At 43.1% G+C, this 17,199-nt stretch overlaps 1 protein-coding gene across 1 annotated transcript in view; it reads right to left on the bottom strand.

Moving 5' to 3' along the window:
• The window catches only part of LOC147101155 (protein HEG-like), a 79,827-nt gene that overhangs the window by 14,355 nt on the left and 48,273 nt on the right, over positions 1–17,199 (bottom strand). The window contains exons 4-9 of the mRNA XM_085966370.1: positions 16,455–16,564; positions 14,975–15,033; positions 11,488–11,630; positions 6,422–6,550; positions 4,261–4,303; positions 2,860–2,897 (exon numbers count right to left, since the gene is read on the bottom strand). Coding sequence (XP_085822496.1) covers positions 2,860–2,897; positions 4,261–4,303; positions 6,422–6,550; positions 11,488–11,630; positions 14,975–15,033; positions 16,455–16,564 — 522 coding nt within the window. The remainder of the gene's footprint in view (positions 1–2,859; positions 2,898–4,260; positions 4,304–6,421; positions 6,551–11,487; positions 11,631–14,974; positions 15,034–16,454; positions 16,565–17,199) is intronic.

The raw sequence follows: 17,199 nt of genomic DNA on the forward strand, positions 1-17,199 counted from the left end.
AATTCCAATACACATTGGCCGAGATTTTGCGGTAGGAATAACGGTGTGGCTATCAGCGCTCACTGCTATTAAGGAGTAAATCGGACAGCAACTTCTGGCATTAGTACATACGCAGTTAAATGCGGAAATCAGGAAGTTGTTGTCAGAGTTGCCCTGCTCCTCCAGAAGCTTCGCTACACTGGTACCTCGCCGAGAGACTTGGCATACGCACACATGCAACGGCATGAAGTTGCGGTACTTACCCACTAGATACCCTGTAAACATGCCAGAAAAAGTTAGGGCTTGTCCATTCAAGTGTAAGTGAATTTTTAAACGCAAAATAAGTTTTAATTCCTGCCAAACAACCTCTCTGGCACTGAAAATTAACTTTTAGAAGTATGAAGTCTCATTCCTTCAGATTTTAACTATTGGAGATTTTGAAAAATTAATTAATTTTTTTTTTTTTTTTTTAAACTTTTTTGTCTCTCATCTCTCTCTTAATCCACATCTTTCTTTCCCTCTCTATTATTCTTTCTGTACATGATTTTACATAATTCAAACTTACACTTCCGGGTTTTAACTCCACATGTCCCAGTAAGGATTCTTCAATCCGATTGGTGGAGGAGACATGCCTTTACTTGCCCTTTTCACAGGTCCCAGATCCCCTGTAGAGGGCGCTGCACTGTTTCAGCTCACTAATTACCACAAATCGCAGTGTAAAAGCCCACAGAAAGTCTATGGGCAAATGTAAGTGCAATGAACGGCGAGCACTGTTCGTTCACCACTGACCGCAAAGTCCGGCAATTAACATGGTCTCCAAATCTCCTACAGTTTAGAAAAAGATTTGCTACTTGGATTTTTATAACAAAAGGCAGGATCATCAGAAGTTCTATTCTAAACCATGATGCTACTCAAACCACAATAAGCTAAACTCTAATAAGAACATACATTTTCCCCACAAGTCTGATAAGGACTTATCAATAGTCCATGATTGAATGATTCTGCTTTTGTTTTTGCTATGCTAGACTAGTCTCATGGTCAATTTTTCCCTTTATTTGGGGTGTGCGGCCCCTTTAAGGGGCTGCGAGGCCCATTCAAAATGTCATGTGGTTTTTCGCATTGAAAGCCGGCAAGACGACTGCGTGGAGGTTCAGAGAGCTATGTGGCTTAAAAGGAACATTGCTCATGGCTGAAGTAACTACGGGGCTGGCCAACCAGCATTGTAAGATTCCCTGCACTCCCCCTGCCACCGTCTCCCCCGCCCCCCCTTTTTCTCTGTAGTTCCGAAAAGCTGTTTATCTCCAACATCTTCCAGTTCTGATGAAAGTTCATTGACCTGAAACGTTAACTTGGTTTCTCTATCCACAGGTGCTGCCTTACCTATGGAGTGTTTCCAACATTTTCTGTTTTATTTCAGCATGGCACAAGCCATATATAGCATTTGTGTTGCTGGGGTGCAACTCTATGCCTGCCATGGACTTGGTCATGAATCAAGAGATACATCGGGACCCTGGACAACTGGTTTCAGATTCGTCACAATTTACGCTGTTTGGGTTTTGGCTCCCATGTTGGGCAATGGCGTTTGGTGCTTGAATAGTGGACAAGTCTAGATATGACAAAAAACAATGCTGTTGTCCTACTGATTAACAGTGAAAATATATTGGAGGTGTCTAAACTCTCAGATAATCCCCATTAGAAACAGGAGCAGGTCTTCAGAGCACTGCTGTCCTCTGCGTCAAAGAGGAGACGCTGATGCCTCCAACCTCTTGGGTTGTGGAGCAGAAAATGCCACTGGTGGCTGGGGAAAGGAAAAAAGGAATGAAAAATGAAAATGGAACAGAAGGGGAGGGAGGTGGACTCTGGCAAGGATGGGGAGGACAAGGGAATGGGAGAAGGGGAGTGGGAAAATGCTGTCCAGATTTCAGGGAGGCTATTGGCCATGAAGCACATCTGGCATCACATTGGTGGGTTGGGTTTCATGATTTCAGGCATGGTTTGCCTGTGCTGGTTGTGGCTGCAATGAGATTGTCGGTGGGTGTGCCAGATTTAACACTTACAACTGGTTGTCGGTATGCTGTTTTTTGGTGCTCAGTTTGACTGGTTGACCATCTCCCCCTTTATAAAAAGGGGGCATGTACTGGGGAGGGACAGATTGGCGGTTCAAAACAAAACTTCACATCTGGAGCTCAATTTCATCCACAATCCTCTCTACTAGGCAAAGGGCTAAAATCACATAACTTTAGGATTCAAACAGATTTGAGATTTAGCCACATTATCTTCCAGTTGCAATAGAGCACCGGCACATAGAAACAGAAACACAGAAAAAGAGTAGGCCATTCGGCCCTTCGAGCCTGTTCCGCCATTCAATATCATGGCTGATCCTCTATCTCAATACCATATTCCTGCTCTCTCCCCATACCCCTTGATGCCTTTTGCATCTAGAAATCTATCTATCTCCTTCTTAAATATATTCAGTGATTTGGCCTCCACAGCCTTCTGTGGTAGAGAATTCCACAGGTTCACCACCCTTTGAGTGAAGAAATTTCTCATCAGTCCTCACCTGTTAGCTGTACTTAAACAAATAGCCATAGCACTGCTACATGAAACCAGAGAGAGTGATGACTACAGAAACCAGTGTGCGGTCACCACTCCAGTCATGTTTCAGGTAGTTTTTCCATTGAAGGCTAGTCAGATTTTTAGTACAAGTTGGCTATATGTGGCCTGCTCATAGATTGCAAATCTCACTTCATCAGTATGATCTTGGATCATTTTACCAAACAGCCATCTTCAGCCTATCACTTTCATAAATTGTAGAGAGTTTGAGCTCAGTAATTTGTAAATGTGACAGTTTGCAAAGAATACAAAATGACAGGTACTTACATTTATCGCAGTTAAAACCTCCATAACCAAATGGACACCTATAAATAACAAAGGTAAATGTTTCTGCTCTCAAATATATTGCAGACCAAGATTGAAAATCAATCCCACCCCAAAAAACTTGCATTACCAGCTTAAAAGGCTCATGACACCCAAACAAAAAAGACCTTTGGTGTTTGTATTCCAAGTATTTCTACTGGAAAGCCACTAGAAGTTAGGAACTACACTGAATCTCACTTCCTCCTGATCCAATAGTTAGTAACAATTCAGCCTTAAATGTAAAACCACTTAAGGAGTGGGTTTTACATTAGATAGCACATAAAATTCTGGACAAACTATACAAGGGTTCTTAAGCTGCAATGTAAATGTCAGAAATTATTGAAGGCAACGTGTAATGCAATGGATTTGAACTGTGGTCTTCCTAGAATCTAGATTCAATTCCAGTCAAAACTGATGGAATGAAAGTCTCCCACTACGGATTTGTAAAGGCCATCAGAAATGAATAGTATTTGGTAATAAGTCTCCATATTAATCTAACTTCATAGCTGAAGTAGCTACTCATTTGAAAAACATCCAAGGAAGGGGCAGAGTGTAGATTCACAAGCACACTTTCCCACACTTGGGAGTAGGATTTCAGCCAAATTCATCTCTTCAAAAGGATCAAAGTAGACAGCTCTCAGACTTTACCTGTTTAAAAGACACACACCCTTCTGGAACAATGCATGCGATTTCTTTAATTACGGAACCATCAGTCCTTTACTGGAGACTACAGCTTCTTGGTAGTACACGGAAGCAATTTTACACAGCAGGTTCACAGCCAAGAGCTACATGTCCCTCCATTGGCTGCACTCCAAAGCGTAAACAAGTCACGGTGCCAGGAAAGGCAGGATCAAAAAACCTGGGTTCCACCAGTCAGGAAAGATGGTTAGATTTAGTTGTGTGAATGTGGGGACTTGACCCCACGCACTGGCTCTTTGGGTCTCCGCATTAAAAGTAGAGCCCAGTACACATGCGGAGACTGGCTCCTGACTCAACGATGGGAAAGCAGCAAGTGGCACACAGAGGTTGCTTACCAAAACCGATAGAGTTAAAAATGTAATGTAAAAGTGTCGTTATATCACAAATATTTCAAGTCCACAAAACTGCCCAGAATTAGCATCAATTGGATCACCTCATCCTGATGACGGGTGTGGGATCTAAGAGCATCAATGGTGTAGTAGAGGGCTATCGGAGACTGAAGCAAAAGTATTTTCCGGTGCATAATTTTCTTTTTTTTTTTAAATCATGTTATTCATAATGGTAAGTTCTGGAATCAAATGCCAGGTGCAGAACTAATGGGAAATAAAGATGGCAACAGACACAAATAAAAGATTCACTGGAGCATTTTGTAATTAACCAACTTACTTTGCACACGTTCCATTTTCTAGTTTTAATCCACTTGGACAAGCTGTTGTAAAAAGAAAAGTACATAAGTCGGTTGTGTCCCACAAATTTCAACTGGTGCCCTGCTTATACCAGCACAATGGCAGTATTAAGTCCATAAAGTAAACTGTGTGTACTTTTTAAAACCACCATTATAAAAGTATTATCAACAATCCAGAAGGACTGGCTCAAAGGGTACATTCATAGTAATATTGTAGAAAATTAAAGTACACAAAGGAAAATGGCATCCCATCAAAGTAAGACCCAGCAAGCTTACATTTACTGAACATGTGTTCGCTTGGATCACAACTTGGGCGGATTCCCTGCTCCGCATTAGTAAATAAGAGAGATATTACCCCAAAGCAAAACAAACTCTAGGAGACAGAGGCCAGCTGCAGTTGTACCAATGGGGTCCAAGGACTTCTGGAGACCAGGCATACGGTTCGCAGACGTTTGTTTAAAGCATTCAAACCTTTTTATAGTCATGCAGGTTTAAATTGCACCATACTGGCAACCTGGCTGAAACACAAATCACTTTAACCATCTCAAAATTCCACATGGCTGACTACTAATACAGACCCAAATGCGAAGTCGTCAAAAAATTGGGGCTTTTTTTTGTTAGAATGATGCATATTATGGGGTGATATGGTAGAAGTGTTTAAAATTATGAACGGATGAGACAGGGTAGATAGAAGCAGACTGTTTCCAGTAGTTGAAGGGTCTGGAATGAGGCACCGCAGACACTAGATTAAATGCAAGAGAGAGAGAAACAAGCTTCCTTAGAGAAAATTGAAATTGTGGAAATCATTTTCAGGCTTTGTAGTTGCGGCAGAAACAAGTTCAACATTCAAGATTAGATTGGATAAGTGGATGAAGGAAAGGGTTTTTAAAGGGAGATGGAAAAACAGCAGGTAAATGGGATTAGGATTACTGCTGGCGTGGAGGACAAGAGTGGCCATTGGGCCGCACTCCCCATTTCTTTGTTGTAACTTCTATGCATGCGTTTCTAAAAATATTCTGAAGTGAATATTCTAACTATATATACACCTATAGGGGACAGCATGGTGGAGGAGTATGCCGAGTTGAGCACAGATTAGGGGCTGGTTTCAGAATGGCACTGGCAGAAGAAAGTCATCACTGTAGTGCAACATTTACCAACAGATCACCATAGACGTGCATTGCATTATAAAGTGCAGAGCACCACTGATTGGTTTCTACCAACAATTTGCAGGGCTACGGGGAAAAGGGGGAGCGAGACTAGCTGCAGTGCTCTTGGAGAGCCGGCACGGGCTCGACGGGCTGAATGGCCTCCTTCTGTGCTGTAACCATTCTGTGATTCTAACAGATCGTACAGCTGAATGCGTGATCCCACACCATGAAGTTCATGGACAACGACAATCAAATCATTAGCTCACACAAAGCGGAAATGAGAGAATTTTTCCACAGGGACATGGGCGAGTTACTTGGCTTTTCAGCTCTTGGGGGTGGATTTGTTCATTTGGTCTCAACGACTGATGTTTAAAGCCTAAAATGGTTCCTCCCTGCTGGCTGTGAGAATGCGCAGTTTATGATTGCATTTTCACCAGTAACTTGAAAAACAAGCAACATCGCTTCAAACACAGGACAGCGAGTTAGAACAGGAACTCTCACAGTTGTCAGATTTGGGCTCAAAAGTTGACGGACCACATTACGCAAAGTGTTAACAATTACAAAGGAGATTCATTCGTTTATTTTTAGGCGGCACTGTTTGTAATGGCATGGCTTCGCCCATCCCTATCTCTGTAGCCTCCTCCAGCCCGACAACCTTCCGAGATCAGTGCGCTTCCAATTCTGGCTTCTTGCGCATCCCCGATTTGGCGGCCGTGCTTTCAGCTACCTACAGCCCAAGCTCTGGAATTCCCTCCCTAAACCCCTCCACTTCTCTCTTGCTCGCTCCTCCGTTGAGACGTTCCTTAAAACCTACCTGTGACCACGTTTTTGGTCACCTGCCCCATTGTCTCATTTTGTTTGATAAATCGCTGCTGTGAAACACCTTGGGACATTTTACTACTTTAAAAAGGTGCTATTAAATGCAAGCAGTTGTTGTTGGAAGTGTACTTTAAAACACACAAAAAAATAGCTTCATTAGGCAGATGTCACATACCTTTGCAGCTTCGATCAGAAGCAGCAAACTTGTAGTAACCAGGCAGACAGTTGCAGGTAGCAATCCCATTGTTCGCTTTGCATTTAGAAGTGCTGCTATCACAATAGTTTGGAATGCATATGCTTTCACCTTTTTGGAAAGGGGGTGGGGAAATGGAGAAATCAGAAGAAGAAAAAGAAAATCAGTTACAAGGCATTTGCTTCCATTTTGTTTCAGTATTGTTTGGAAATTGGTGGAATTCTGCTTACTCTAGAGTTTCGCCCACTTTATTCCAACTGTTCCCTTGATATTCAGGCAAACCAAAAACCTCACGAGAACATGGCCCTAAACAGCAGAGACACTGGCTCAACACATCCCATTGGAATGCACATGCACACAGAATCACAGAAACCCCACAGTGCAGATAGAGGCCATTTCGGCCCATCGAGCCTGCACCGACACATATCCCACCCGATCCCCGTAACCCCTACACCAACACATATCCCACTCTACCCCCATAACCCCACGTATTTAATCCCCCCTAACACTAAGGGTCAATTTATCATAGCCAATCAACCTAACCCGCACATCTTTGGACTGTGGGAGGAAACCGGAGCACCCGGAGGAAACCCACGCAAACACGGGGAGAATGTGCAAACTCCACACAGACAGTCGCCCGAGGCCGGATTCGAACCCGGGTCCCTGGCGCTGTGAGGCAACAGTGCTAACCACTATGCCACACAATGCTTTTCCAATTTATTTCCAACCCATTAAAATGAGTCAATTGTGGTTAACATATCACCAAAGGCAAAATTCCCCCAATAACTAAATACAGAAATTCATTAAAAAAAGACATTTCCACCTCAAAAGTAGCATAAGGGCTAATCAAACAGCCAACAGGCATTCTTCATATCTTGGCCCGTTCAAAAAAAATTGAAGTGGAAAACATTAGCATGCAAGCTTTACAATTACTTTGGAGCCAATACCACTTCACTGGTTTTGCACAGAGGCCACACTGCAACTTTCAGTAGATATCTTTTGGTTTGGATGACCTATTCAGGAATTACTACATTAGAGCTGAGATCATTCAACGCTGCCCCCACCCACCCCCGAAAAAAAACCAACGGAATACAATACAACAAACAAAATCAAAAACATGTGTTGCAAAAAACAGTTTAGATCCTGGTTTAAGAAAAAACATTTCCATTTCCCCATCATTAAAGTTTTACTTTCTTAAAAGAAATCCTTATACTCTGCTTAAAATGTACCCATTTTCTTTCACAGCTGGCAAAAGAAAGAAAGGCTTACATTTATATAGCGCCTTCACAACCACCGGACATCTCAAAGCGCTTTACAGTCAATGAATTACTTTTGGCATGTAGTCGCTGTTGTAATGTGGGAAACGCAGCAGCCAATTTTGCACACGGCAAGTTCCCACAAACAGCAATGTGATAATGACCAAATAATCTGTTTTTGTGGTGATGATTGAGGGATAAGTATTGGCCAGGACACCGGGGATAACTCCCCTGCTCTTCTTCGAAATAGTGCCATGGGATCTTTTACGTCCACCTGAGAGAGAAGATGGGGCCTCGGTTTAACGTCTCACCCGAAAGACGGCTCCTCCGACAGTGCGGCACTTTTGTGCGCTCAAGTCTCTGGTGTGGGACTTGAGCCCACAACCTTCCAACTCAAGAGGCGAGTGTGCTACCCACTGAGCCACAGCTGACAGTTCATTTCCATTCCATCATCTGATGGAAAAGCTGGCAAAAATTATGGACTACTTCACTCCCTGTCCCATCAATTGTTGAAAATTGCTGCCCATTGCAAGACCTCTGTACCCTGCAGGCCACTAATGGTAAGTGAAGCAACAACACATCATTGAGCAAAGTCTGACCTTCAACGGCTGTGCACAGCAAGTACCTGAGCCTTAAAGTAAAAATTTACTAAAGGGGCTGTGTGGTGTAAATTTAATACATGGCAGTATTCATGGAGTATACTGCAACTTCCACAATCTTTTGAAGACTCCTAGGAAGAATGCATAATTAAATGCTTCTAAATTGTTCTAACCTTATGTAGGTGCAATGAATGACATCTAAATGGCACCAGTGAGGAAATCACCACCAAAATGATGGTTGGGATAGATTTCGGAACTGCAATCAGACACGGTCACCCATGAGAAAATGTAATACTCTCACAATAGTTACAGGAATTCCAGTGCAGGTGGTCTGCTCTCACTCTGTAATTTGACACCTCCAAACAGCAGACTCAGTGCTCTTATCCCTCTCTGCACCTGTGCTTCTGTTGATCTTCGTTTCCAGCACCCTTTGTTTCAGGAGCCTGTTTCTGCGTATCTCAGCCCATTTGTCACTCTCTTTGTCTCACTGCATTGTGCTAAATCAGTTTGTCTTTCAGCCCCCATTGAAAAAAAGTTAATGAATCTCAACACATTCCAAAGCTCTTACTGCAGATTATACTGTCATAGATATTCTAGTTTTTTTTCTTATTTTCTGTGCCTGAAATGTTGACCAGGCAAGTCCAAAATACTCAAAGCAGTGCTGCTTCAATGAAATGGTAAAAACTATGGCTAATAATTCATCCATGGGTTACATTTATCCCACAGGCAAAGTCAGTGTTATCATTTTGCCTGTGGGATAAATGTAATGTAAAGGCCTAGCGGTTAAATAGCACTGGCCAACATGAAAGAACATAAACTGCGGGCACAGTACATTATTGCACCATTCAGATTTTAAACGCACTCTGGTAGTCACTCCCATTCTCCCCCAAATTAAAAACCGTGACCACACATAATCCAAGCCTCTCGGGCCTGTAAATGTTTCACTACGTTAAAGGCGCTATATAAATGCAAGTTGTTGTTGTAAATGGACGTCATAGAAAGTCCGAAATAACAACAGAAAATGCTGGAAAAACTCAGCAGGTCAGGCAACATCCGTGGAGAGAAATTTGAGTTGACGTTTCGGGTTTGACCCTTCTTCAAAACTGGAGAGAAAAGGAACTAGATCGAAGGCAGGGCTGCGATCGGACAAAAGAATAAAAGAACCAAAAGAAGTAAAAGAGATTAGAAGCTAGACGAGATGGTAATAGGCTGGGATTAGGTGTAAAGTGTACTGGCAGGGCAAAAGATATATATTTTTCCACTCCTTTCCTCCCCCCCCCCTTTCCTTTTGTTTCTCTCTCACACCTGGCAGCTATCTTTTGCCCTGCCAGTACACTTTACACCTAATCCCAGCCTATTACCATCTCGTCTAGCTTCTAATCTCTTTTACTTCTTTTGGTTCTTTTATTCTTTTGTCCGATCGCAGCCCTGCCTTCGATCTAGTTCCTTTTCTCTCCAGTTTTGAAGAAGGGTCAAACCCGAAACGTCAACTCAAATTTCTCTCCACGGATGTTGCCTGACCTGCTGAGTTTTTCCAGCATTTTCTGTTGTTATTTCGGATTTCCAACATCTGCAGTATTTTGCTATCGTCATAGAAAGTCTCTTGGTCTGCAGTTCCTAGTTTCCCGCTCAACAAAATTCAAACTTTTCCAAACTAAGGTACAGAGCAAAGAATGAAACAAGTGGCCGACCTCCCTTCTTCCACCCTCCATAAACCTGAGCGCATCCAAAACTCTGCCACCCGTATCGTAACTCACACCAAGTCCCGTTCACCCATCCGTCCCGTGCTCGCTGACCTATGTTGGGCTCTCGTTCCAGCAATGCCTCAATTTTAAAATTCTCATCCTCGTTTTCAAATCCCTCCATGGCCTCGCCCCTCCCGATCTCTGTAACCTCCTCCAGCCCCTCCCGATCTCAGTAACCTCCTCCAGCCCAATGTTATTTTTTGGGTGCACGGCCCATTCAAAATACCATGCACGTGTGTTTCTCCCCCTCGCGCCCCCCCCCCCCCCACCCACCAACTTAAAAGCCAGTGAGCCAGCTGTGCGGGAACTCGGGGAACATTGCCTATAACCCTTAGAGATCGTCGCGCGCCTCCAATTCTGGTCTCTTGCGCATCCCCGATTTCAATTGCTCTACCATTGGCGGCCGCGCTTTCAGCTGCTTAGGTCCCAAGCTCTGGAATTCCCTCCCTAAACCTCTCCAGCTCACTACCTCTCTTTCCTCCTTTAAGACGCTCCTTAAAACCTACCTCTTTGACCAAGCTTTTGGTCACCTGCCCTAATTTCTCCTTATGTGGCTCGGTGTCACATTTTGTTTGGTAACACTCCAGTGAAGCGCCTTGGGACATTTTACTACGGTAAAGACACTATACAAATGCAAGTAGTTGTTGTTGCATTACAAATGCAGTTGGCTTTGTAAATATTCCAAAATGTTTTACTGTCATTTATATTTATTTCCTTCTACTTTGCAGTTCACAAATTAGACACCACAAAACAGCTGCAACAAAGCTGTTCCAGTAACTGATGTCGAAAACTTACAAAAGGGTATGCAGTCCTCAAACTGCGGCAGAACTCATGGACACGGTCAATGAAAAATTGCAGCTTTTTTGTTAAAAAGCTGAAATCAATTTTCCGTGGCAGAATATAAAAAAACAAGAACATTTTACAAGACTTCCAGCTTTTACTTTGTATGCAAGTAACGGCAGGAATGCAATTTAACTCGGGTAATGCGACCAGTTTGAGGCAAAGCAGGCAGCTGCAGCCATTGTCAAGATCAGGAACCATTTTTCCAAACATTATTGAGAAGCATGGCTGACAACTTCAATGGAGTAGTGCAGACATAGCTGATGGCAATGAATATTGCAAAGACAATTTAAAGCCTTGTTGACCAACTGAGGGGAAAGAAAGTGGTGAGAAATTGGAACAGTGGGCACAATCTTTCTTTCCAGCCCTTGGAAAATGTGCATGTGGAGGGGCAGGGGCGGGGAAGAAAGAACAGTCTACTTCCACTTTAGAATACAAAATTGGTTGCCAAAATATGCCCCTAATGCCCATGAGTAGATGCTCTTTGATCATGAAGACAAACCATATAGATCAGCTCTTTCAATTGTCTAGGTAATTTCACAGGTGATGGAATGCATACTGCTGGATTATTAGACTTCAACTCAAGGCACCATAGAACACTCACTTACCACGATAACCGTCCAAATTTGTTACTAGTTTACAGGATACACAATCTTTGATGCCACTTTTGATACTTGCGATGACAGATTCCTCTGTTGCATTAGAAGAAAGTGCAAAAATGTTGTCTATAAAGGCATTAACACTCCCATTTCTGAAAAGAAAGTAAAGCAAATGAGAATAAGTGTAATAGCATACAAAAGGTTCATTTACACAGTCAACTCATTGCTTCTAGCATCTACTGGGCCACAGATTAAGGCTTCAGCTTGCTAATTAAGTCAATTCTGCTTACAACTTCAACCAGAGGTTTTCAAAATTTACAGATCATAATTTCAAGATATTCCCATTGCAAACCCTGTACATACTGCAGCTCGGACAGATGTTAATTTTAATTCAGAATGATACTTACTTGGAGCCCTTCTGGACAACTGTAGATATTCATAATCTGAATGCAAAGGCAAGATTTGATCTGAAGTCACTGCAAGGGTCAGCAAGAGAGAAGCTTGGAAAGCATGCCAGAGGTACAGAAGGGAAGGTGGGAATAACAGAGCCAAGTTTTCCCCCACTTGAATACAACCTTTGGCCCAAGACTTGCATACAACTTTTGTCAAGCCCAAAATTAGGCTTAGGATTTATATCAAGGCAAATTATTTCAATTATTGTGTGACCTAAACATTAAACTGTGTTCTTTGGGTTAGGAGGAAACGAGAAGAAAGACAGCAAGCGAGAGCAATGCGTGCGAGACAGAGTAAACATTTCAATACTCATTCGCTCCCATAATTTTCTAGCACCTGCCCTTTTACTAGTTCTGTGTTTAGATCCAATGGATCTGGGATCAGCAACTTACACTGTACCCAGTTTTCCAGATTGGAAGCAGTCCCTTGGTTGCCAGTTGCAGTAAATATATTTGGAGTTTATTTCCTCCATTTAGAATTTGCTGGCATATCTGACTCCCATCAGTTTGTATTTACATTGCATTACATCTTGGCCTAGAAATTCATTAAGGCGCTGCCAGCTTTGCACCCAGTTAACGCCTAAAGGGTGAGTTTGCGCCAAAAATGAGTTTGCGCAGATATTCAGCGCCGCGGCATTGGCGGCGGTAGCCGTTAGCGCTGCGCCGGCACCGATGACGTCATCGGTGTGCGCAGTGCCCCGGTTCCACCCCGAAACCGCGCCGATCCCCATATTTAGTTGCGGCCGCCTCCTCCGAAGCGGCCGCAAACAGCGACCAGAAAACGGGGCCATCCTGCTGCCTTAGTGGGGCGCTTTAAAGCGGAAGGTGCGGCCGGCCGCTTTTGCGGCGGCAGCCTGCCCGCACCTCCTTCGCCGGCCTCCCCCACCCCCCCCCCCCCCGCGGCATTGCCGGCTGCTTTCCGCGAGCCCGGCACTTCTCCGTGGTGCCGGGCTCATTTGCCGGCACTATCCAGCGGCGATCTCCCCGTTGCAGGCAGCTCCCCCTTAAGAGGAGGAGGCCTGCAGTACCGCAACCTGCCGCTGCGCAGCGCCTGGCGCAGCGGCACCAAGAGCGGTGATATTCAGTGTCAGCGCACCAAGCGGAGACGGGCACACCCTGGTATAGCGCCCGCTTCCGAATTGGGGCGCTAACAATGAATATCTGGCGATCGCTATAGGCTTCCCGCCCAACGCTAACTTTTGGGCGCTAGCCAGCTGGCGGGGCCATAGTGAATTTCTAGGCCCTTGTATTTATTATTAGTTTTCTTCCCTCATCATATTTATTTGCAGGCATTGTCTGTTTTATATTTATGACGATGAAGCCTCTCGGGTCTGTCCCAGCTCTGACACTAATGATTGGAACTTGGGTGAATTCCCGTGCCTTTTGAGGACCAGGCCCCAGCTCCAGACTCGGAGCCAAACTACACTGGCCATATATTCTGGATCTTCTTGCACGAGTGAACACATTCCTGGTTTTGGCCAGTTTTACCTTCATTCTCCCCGAAGCAGCATTGTAAGCCATTAACAATCTCGAAAGTCACTCATTCTGCAGCTCCACATATTTCACTCAACTCCTGAGCCCAGCTCCAAATTTCTTTGCAGGTGACCATTTTGAGGCCACGATGCTTTTGGAGTTGTGGTCCAACTTAGATTTTACTGCCAATCCCACAATATCAAAAAAGGTGAAAAAAAATCCACTGAAAACCAGACTTTGCTGTCCACTTTACATTAAAATTAAAAGGCAACTCAAAACAGGTGGACTATTCAGCTGAAAAAATGGACGGTTGACGGCTCGCCTGTAGCTTAATAGTTCATTCCATCATGTTAGCGTACAAAATTTGAAAAAAGTAGAAAGGAAAGGCACCGTTTTAAAAGCCTGGATTTCTGATCCCTCCTAATGCACAAAGGAACTGGTAGTTTGACATTTTGCACAAATAGTTTTGATTACCACCTGCATATAATGTCAAGAGTAATATTCTTTCATCTACAAAATGAGGTGAGCTGTTTAAACTTCAGTACTCATTGCTGAATTCTCCACAGATTCAACTTAAGCACCTGCAACAAGCTGTGCCCCAAAATGCCACTTGGCAGGCCACAGGCATGATGTAACTGTGTGCATCAGGGTGGAGTCCTTCATGTTGAGAGACAAGATAAACACCCTGCAAACCTATGCAAAATTAGGCACTGACTGAAATAACTGGGTCAAACTCAGTTAATTTGTACGAACATGTCGAACTGTACACAAGTCACACCCAGGCCAACAATATAATTGAAACACTCCTGGACTGTGTACTGCAGCCGAGCACAGACCTCATTCAAATTTATAATTACTTAAAGGCCAATATTTCCCCCAGTTGTTTTAAGGTAGCATGTCCCACTATTGCATTCTAGTCATGTGCGTAGCTTCACAGCATGCAGCCACTCAAAAACAGGACTTCAACCTACTGAACCTGTTCATTGTTGAACAATGTCTTCTCAGTTTTACATTATTAAAACATTGGAGCAGAACCAGTTAAAAGCCACGTTATTTGTAACATTTTGTAGAACCATTTAAGGAAAATAGCTGTTTGCCTTTAAAAAAGGGAACAGATGACAAGAACTTGAAGTGAATAACCTAAACAATGGAAATGAAAGAAGCCATAAACACAGAGGGAACCAGTACTAGTTTGTGCTGTACTACAAACTTCCAAGGCTCTCAATGCCCAGCCTCCACTTTCATGATCAGTAGGCACCGCAGTGTATATAGGGTGGACACTTAGCAACATTTTGATTTAGTTGGGACAGCTCCCTTTGCTTTTGTTGGGACTTTATTTGCTCATGTTGAGCTTCTTTCAGTTTGATTGGACCATACGTTTCTTATATTAATGGTGTCCTAAAAGGGCCACTTGTCGTGCGGCTTCTCGTTTGGCGACCCTGGGGTCACCCAGTCTCACCATTATTGGTCCAACTAAATAGGCCTGCAAGCATTTTCAAGCTGAAGACAGGATTTAGCACATTCAGAGTTACCCAGCATTTTGAAGTTGTAGATTAAAAGTGGATACTTACTCAAGCTTCTGAACAACAGATCTGTAGTAGAAACGGTCGTTTTTGAAAAAACCCTTCACCTAATTACAATAGGGGAGAAAACAAAAAGTTTTAGGAATCACCTCAGCTTCTCCATCTTTAACTGACTGTCTGCAGTAGCATTTTCACACCCAAATAAAATAGTTTTCACAGGTATTTGCTCAAAAGCCAAGCAGCTTTGATGTTACAATGCTGCATATTGTTAAATTTAGTGGCCACGGTGGGGGGTGAAGGCGAGAGAACACATGCACAATTACAGGAGAAACAATCAAGTTATGTATGGTCAGGTAAATAGATCAAAATAAAAATACCTCGGGGGGAAAGCAATTAAATCAAAGTGAAATTGAACACTGTAGGACAGACACCCTACTGCTCAAAGAAAATATCATGGTAATGTACATTTCTCAGCTTTTTGGAAGCAAATTGCAGAAAACAGCACTTTTTTTTTAAAGTGCAGATTCCAGGTGCCAGTTCTCCAATTTCTCTCCCCCCCCCCCATTCAATTCAGTCATGACAACAAAGGTTCCACCACTTTACTATACACTTGCACTATTGGGCAGTAGGTCAATGACAAATCCAGCAGGATGTTCTCTTAATGGAGTTTAACTAGCCTAGGATAGGTTAGCAAGCAGCAGCATTTGAAGACAATGCCAGATGTGATTTACTTGCTTTCACGATTCCCTATCTAGACAGTACTTTTGGGCATGTTTCAGAAATTTTCAAATCAAAACACAATAAGTGAGCTACAAGTAGCCCTACAACTCACGCTGGAGGACAGTGATCAGTCTGAAGAGTTTGGGGTTCTTCCACAACTGTAGAAGATCCTAACTTGACTAAACTTTGAAGTTACTTCTCATGAGGGTAAAACTATCCACAACCAAATTACCAGGGAGCTGTCCATGGACATGAGCCAATTTTAACTGGAATTGCTGTGTGGAGCAGGCAACAGATATATTAACTATGACTAAACTCAGTTGCCAGTGTCCTAACTTGCACCAAGTCCTGGTCACCCATCAACCTTGTGCTCGCTGACCTACATTGGCTCCCGGTTAAGCAACACCTTGATTTCAAATCCCTCCGTGATCTCTAATCTCCTCCAGCCCCACAACCCCCCCCTACGCCCCCGAGATATCTGTGCTCCTCTAATTCTGCCCTATTGAGCATCCCTGATTTATAATTGCTCAACCATTGGTGGCCGTGCCTTCTGTTGCCTAGGCACCAAGCTCTGGAATTCCCTGCCTAAACCTCTCCGCCTCTCCTTTAAGACGCTTCTTAAAACCTCTCTCTTTGACCAAGCTTTTACCTGCCCTAATTTCTCCTTATGTGGCTCGGTGTCAAATCCTATCTTATAATACTCCTGTGACGTGCCTTGGGACGTTTTATAGGGGTTATGTAAATACAAGTTATTGTTGTTGACTATACATGAATAAACCCGAGTTAAGCTTGTTGGATGGTAACTTACCTCTTTCTCAATTTCGTTTGCAGTGTCAAAGAATACCTTTGAGTTTATTTCATCCATGCCATCCATAAAAGTGACATTTGTTAAGTGCAAGACTCCCGGGAAGCTTCTCACTAGAGAGAGAGAGAGAGAGAGAGATGGAAATAATACATTGGCATATTGACCATCTCGCCTGAACAATCAATTCTTACAAGGATTCAATAGAACCAATGAAAACTACAGGCAAACAAATTGCCTTCCTGTCCTCTGATTTGAATCCATGAGGAAAAAGATAGGTTATGGGCTGTGAATTCCTGTTATTGTCATTTTCAGTTTGCCAGCCAAGATAATCCAAAAAAAAAGTCACAAACAGAATAGAGCAGGAAAACGTTCTACAAATAGATACGGAGAGTTAAAAATACATGGTCATTATATGCAACAAAAACTAATTCCGCACAGCCAGTGAAAATGATTGCACAAGGGAAGGACATCTGCTACAGGCCCTCAAAGGAATGGACAAAATGGTAAATTGTGGAAATGCAAGTTTGTTACTGCGAGACAGTGCATTACACAAAACATTTCTATGGTAAAAATGGAAAACCCTAACTAGCACAAGTATTTATTTAATTTTTTTTGAAACTTGCATTTATATCGCACCTTTCATGCGCTCAGGTTATCCCAAATCACTTTACAGCCAATTATTTACTTTTGAAATGAAGGCAAACGCAGCAGTCAATCTATTTTGGGGGTCTTAGTTGAGGGATGAAAG

This window comes from Somniosus microcephalus, chromosome 24 (genome assembly GCF_052327205.1).
Source record: "Somniosus microcephalus isolate GS21.2 chromosome 24, FLI_Smic_1.0, whole genome shotgun sequence".
Classification (NCBI taxonomy): Eukaryota; Metazoa; Chordata; class Chondrichthyes; order Squaliformes; family Somniosidae; genus Somniosus; species Somniosus microcephalus.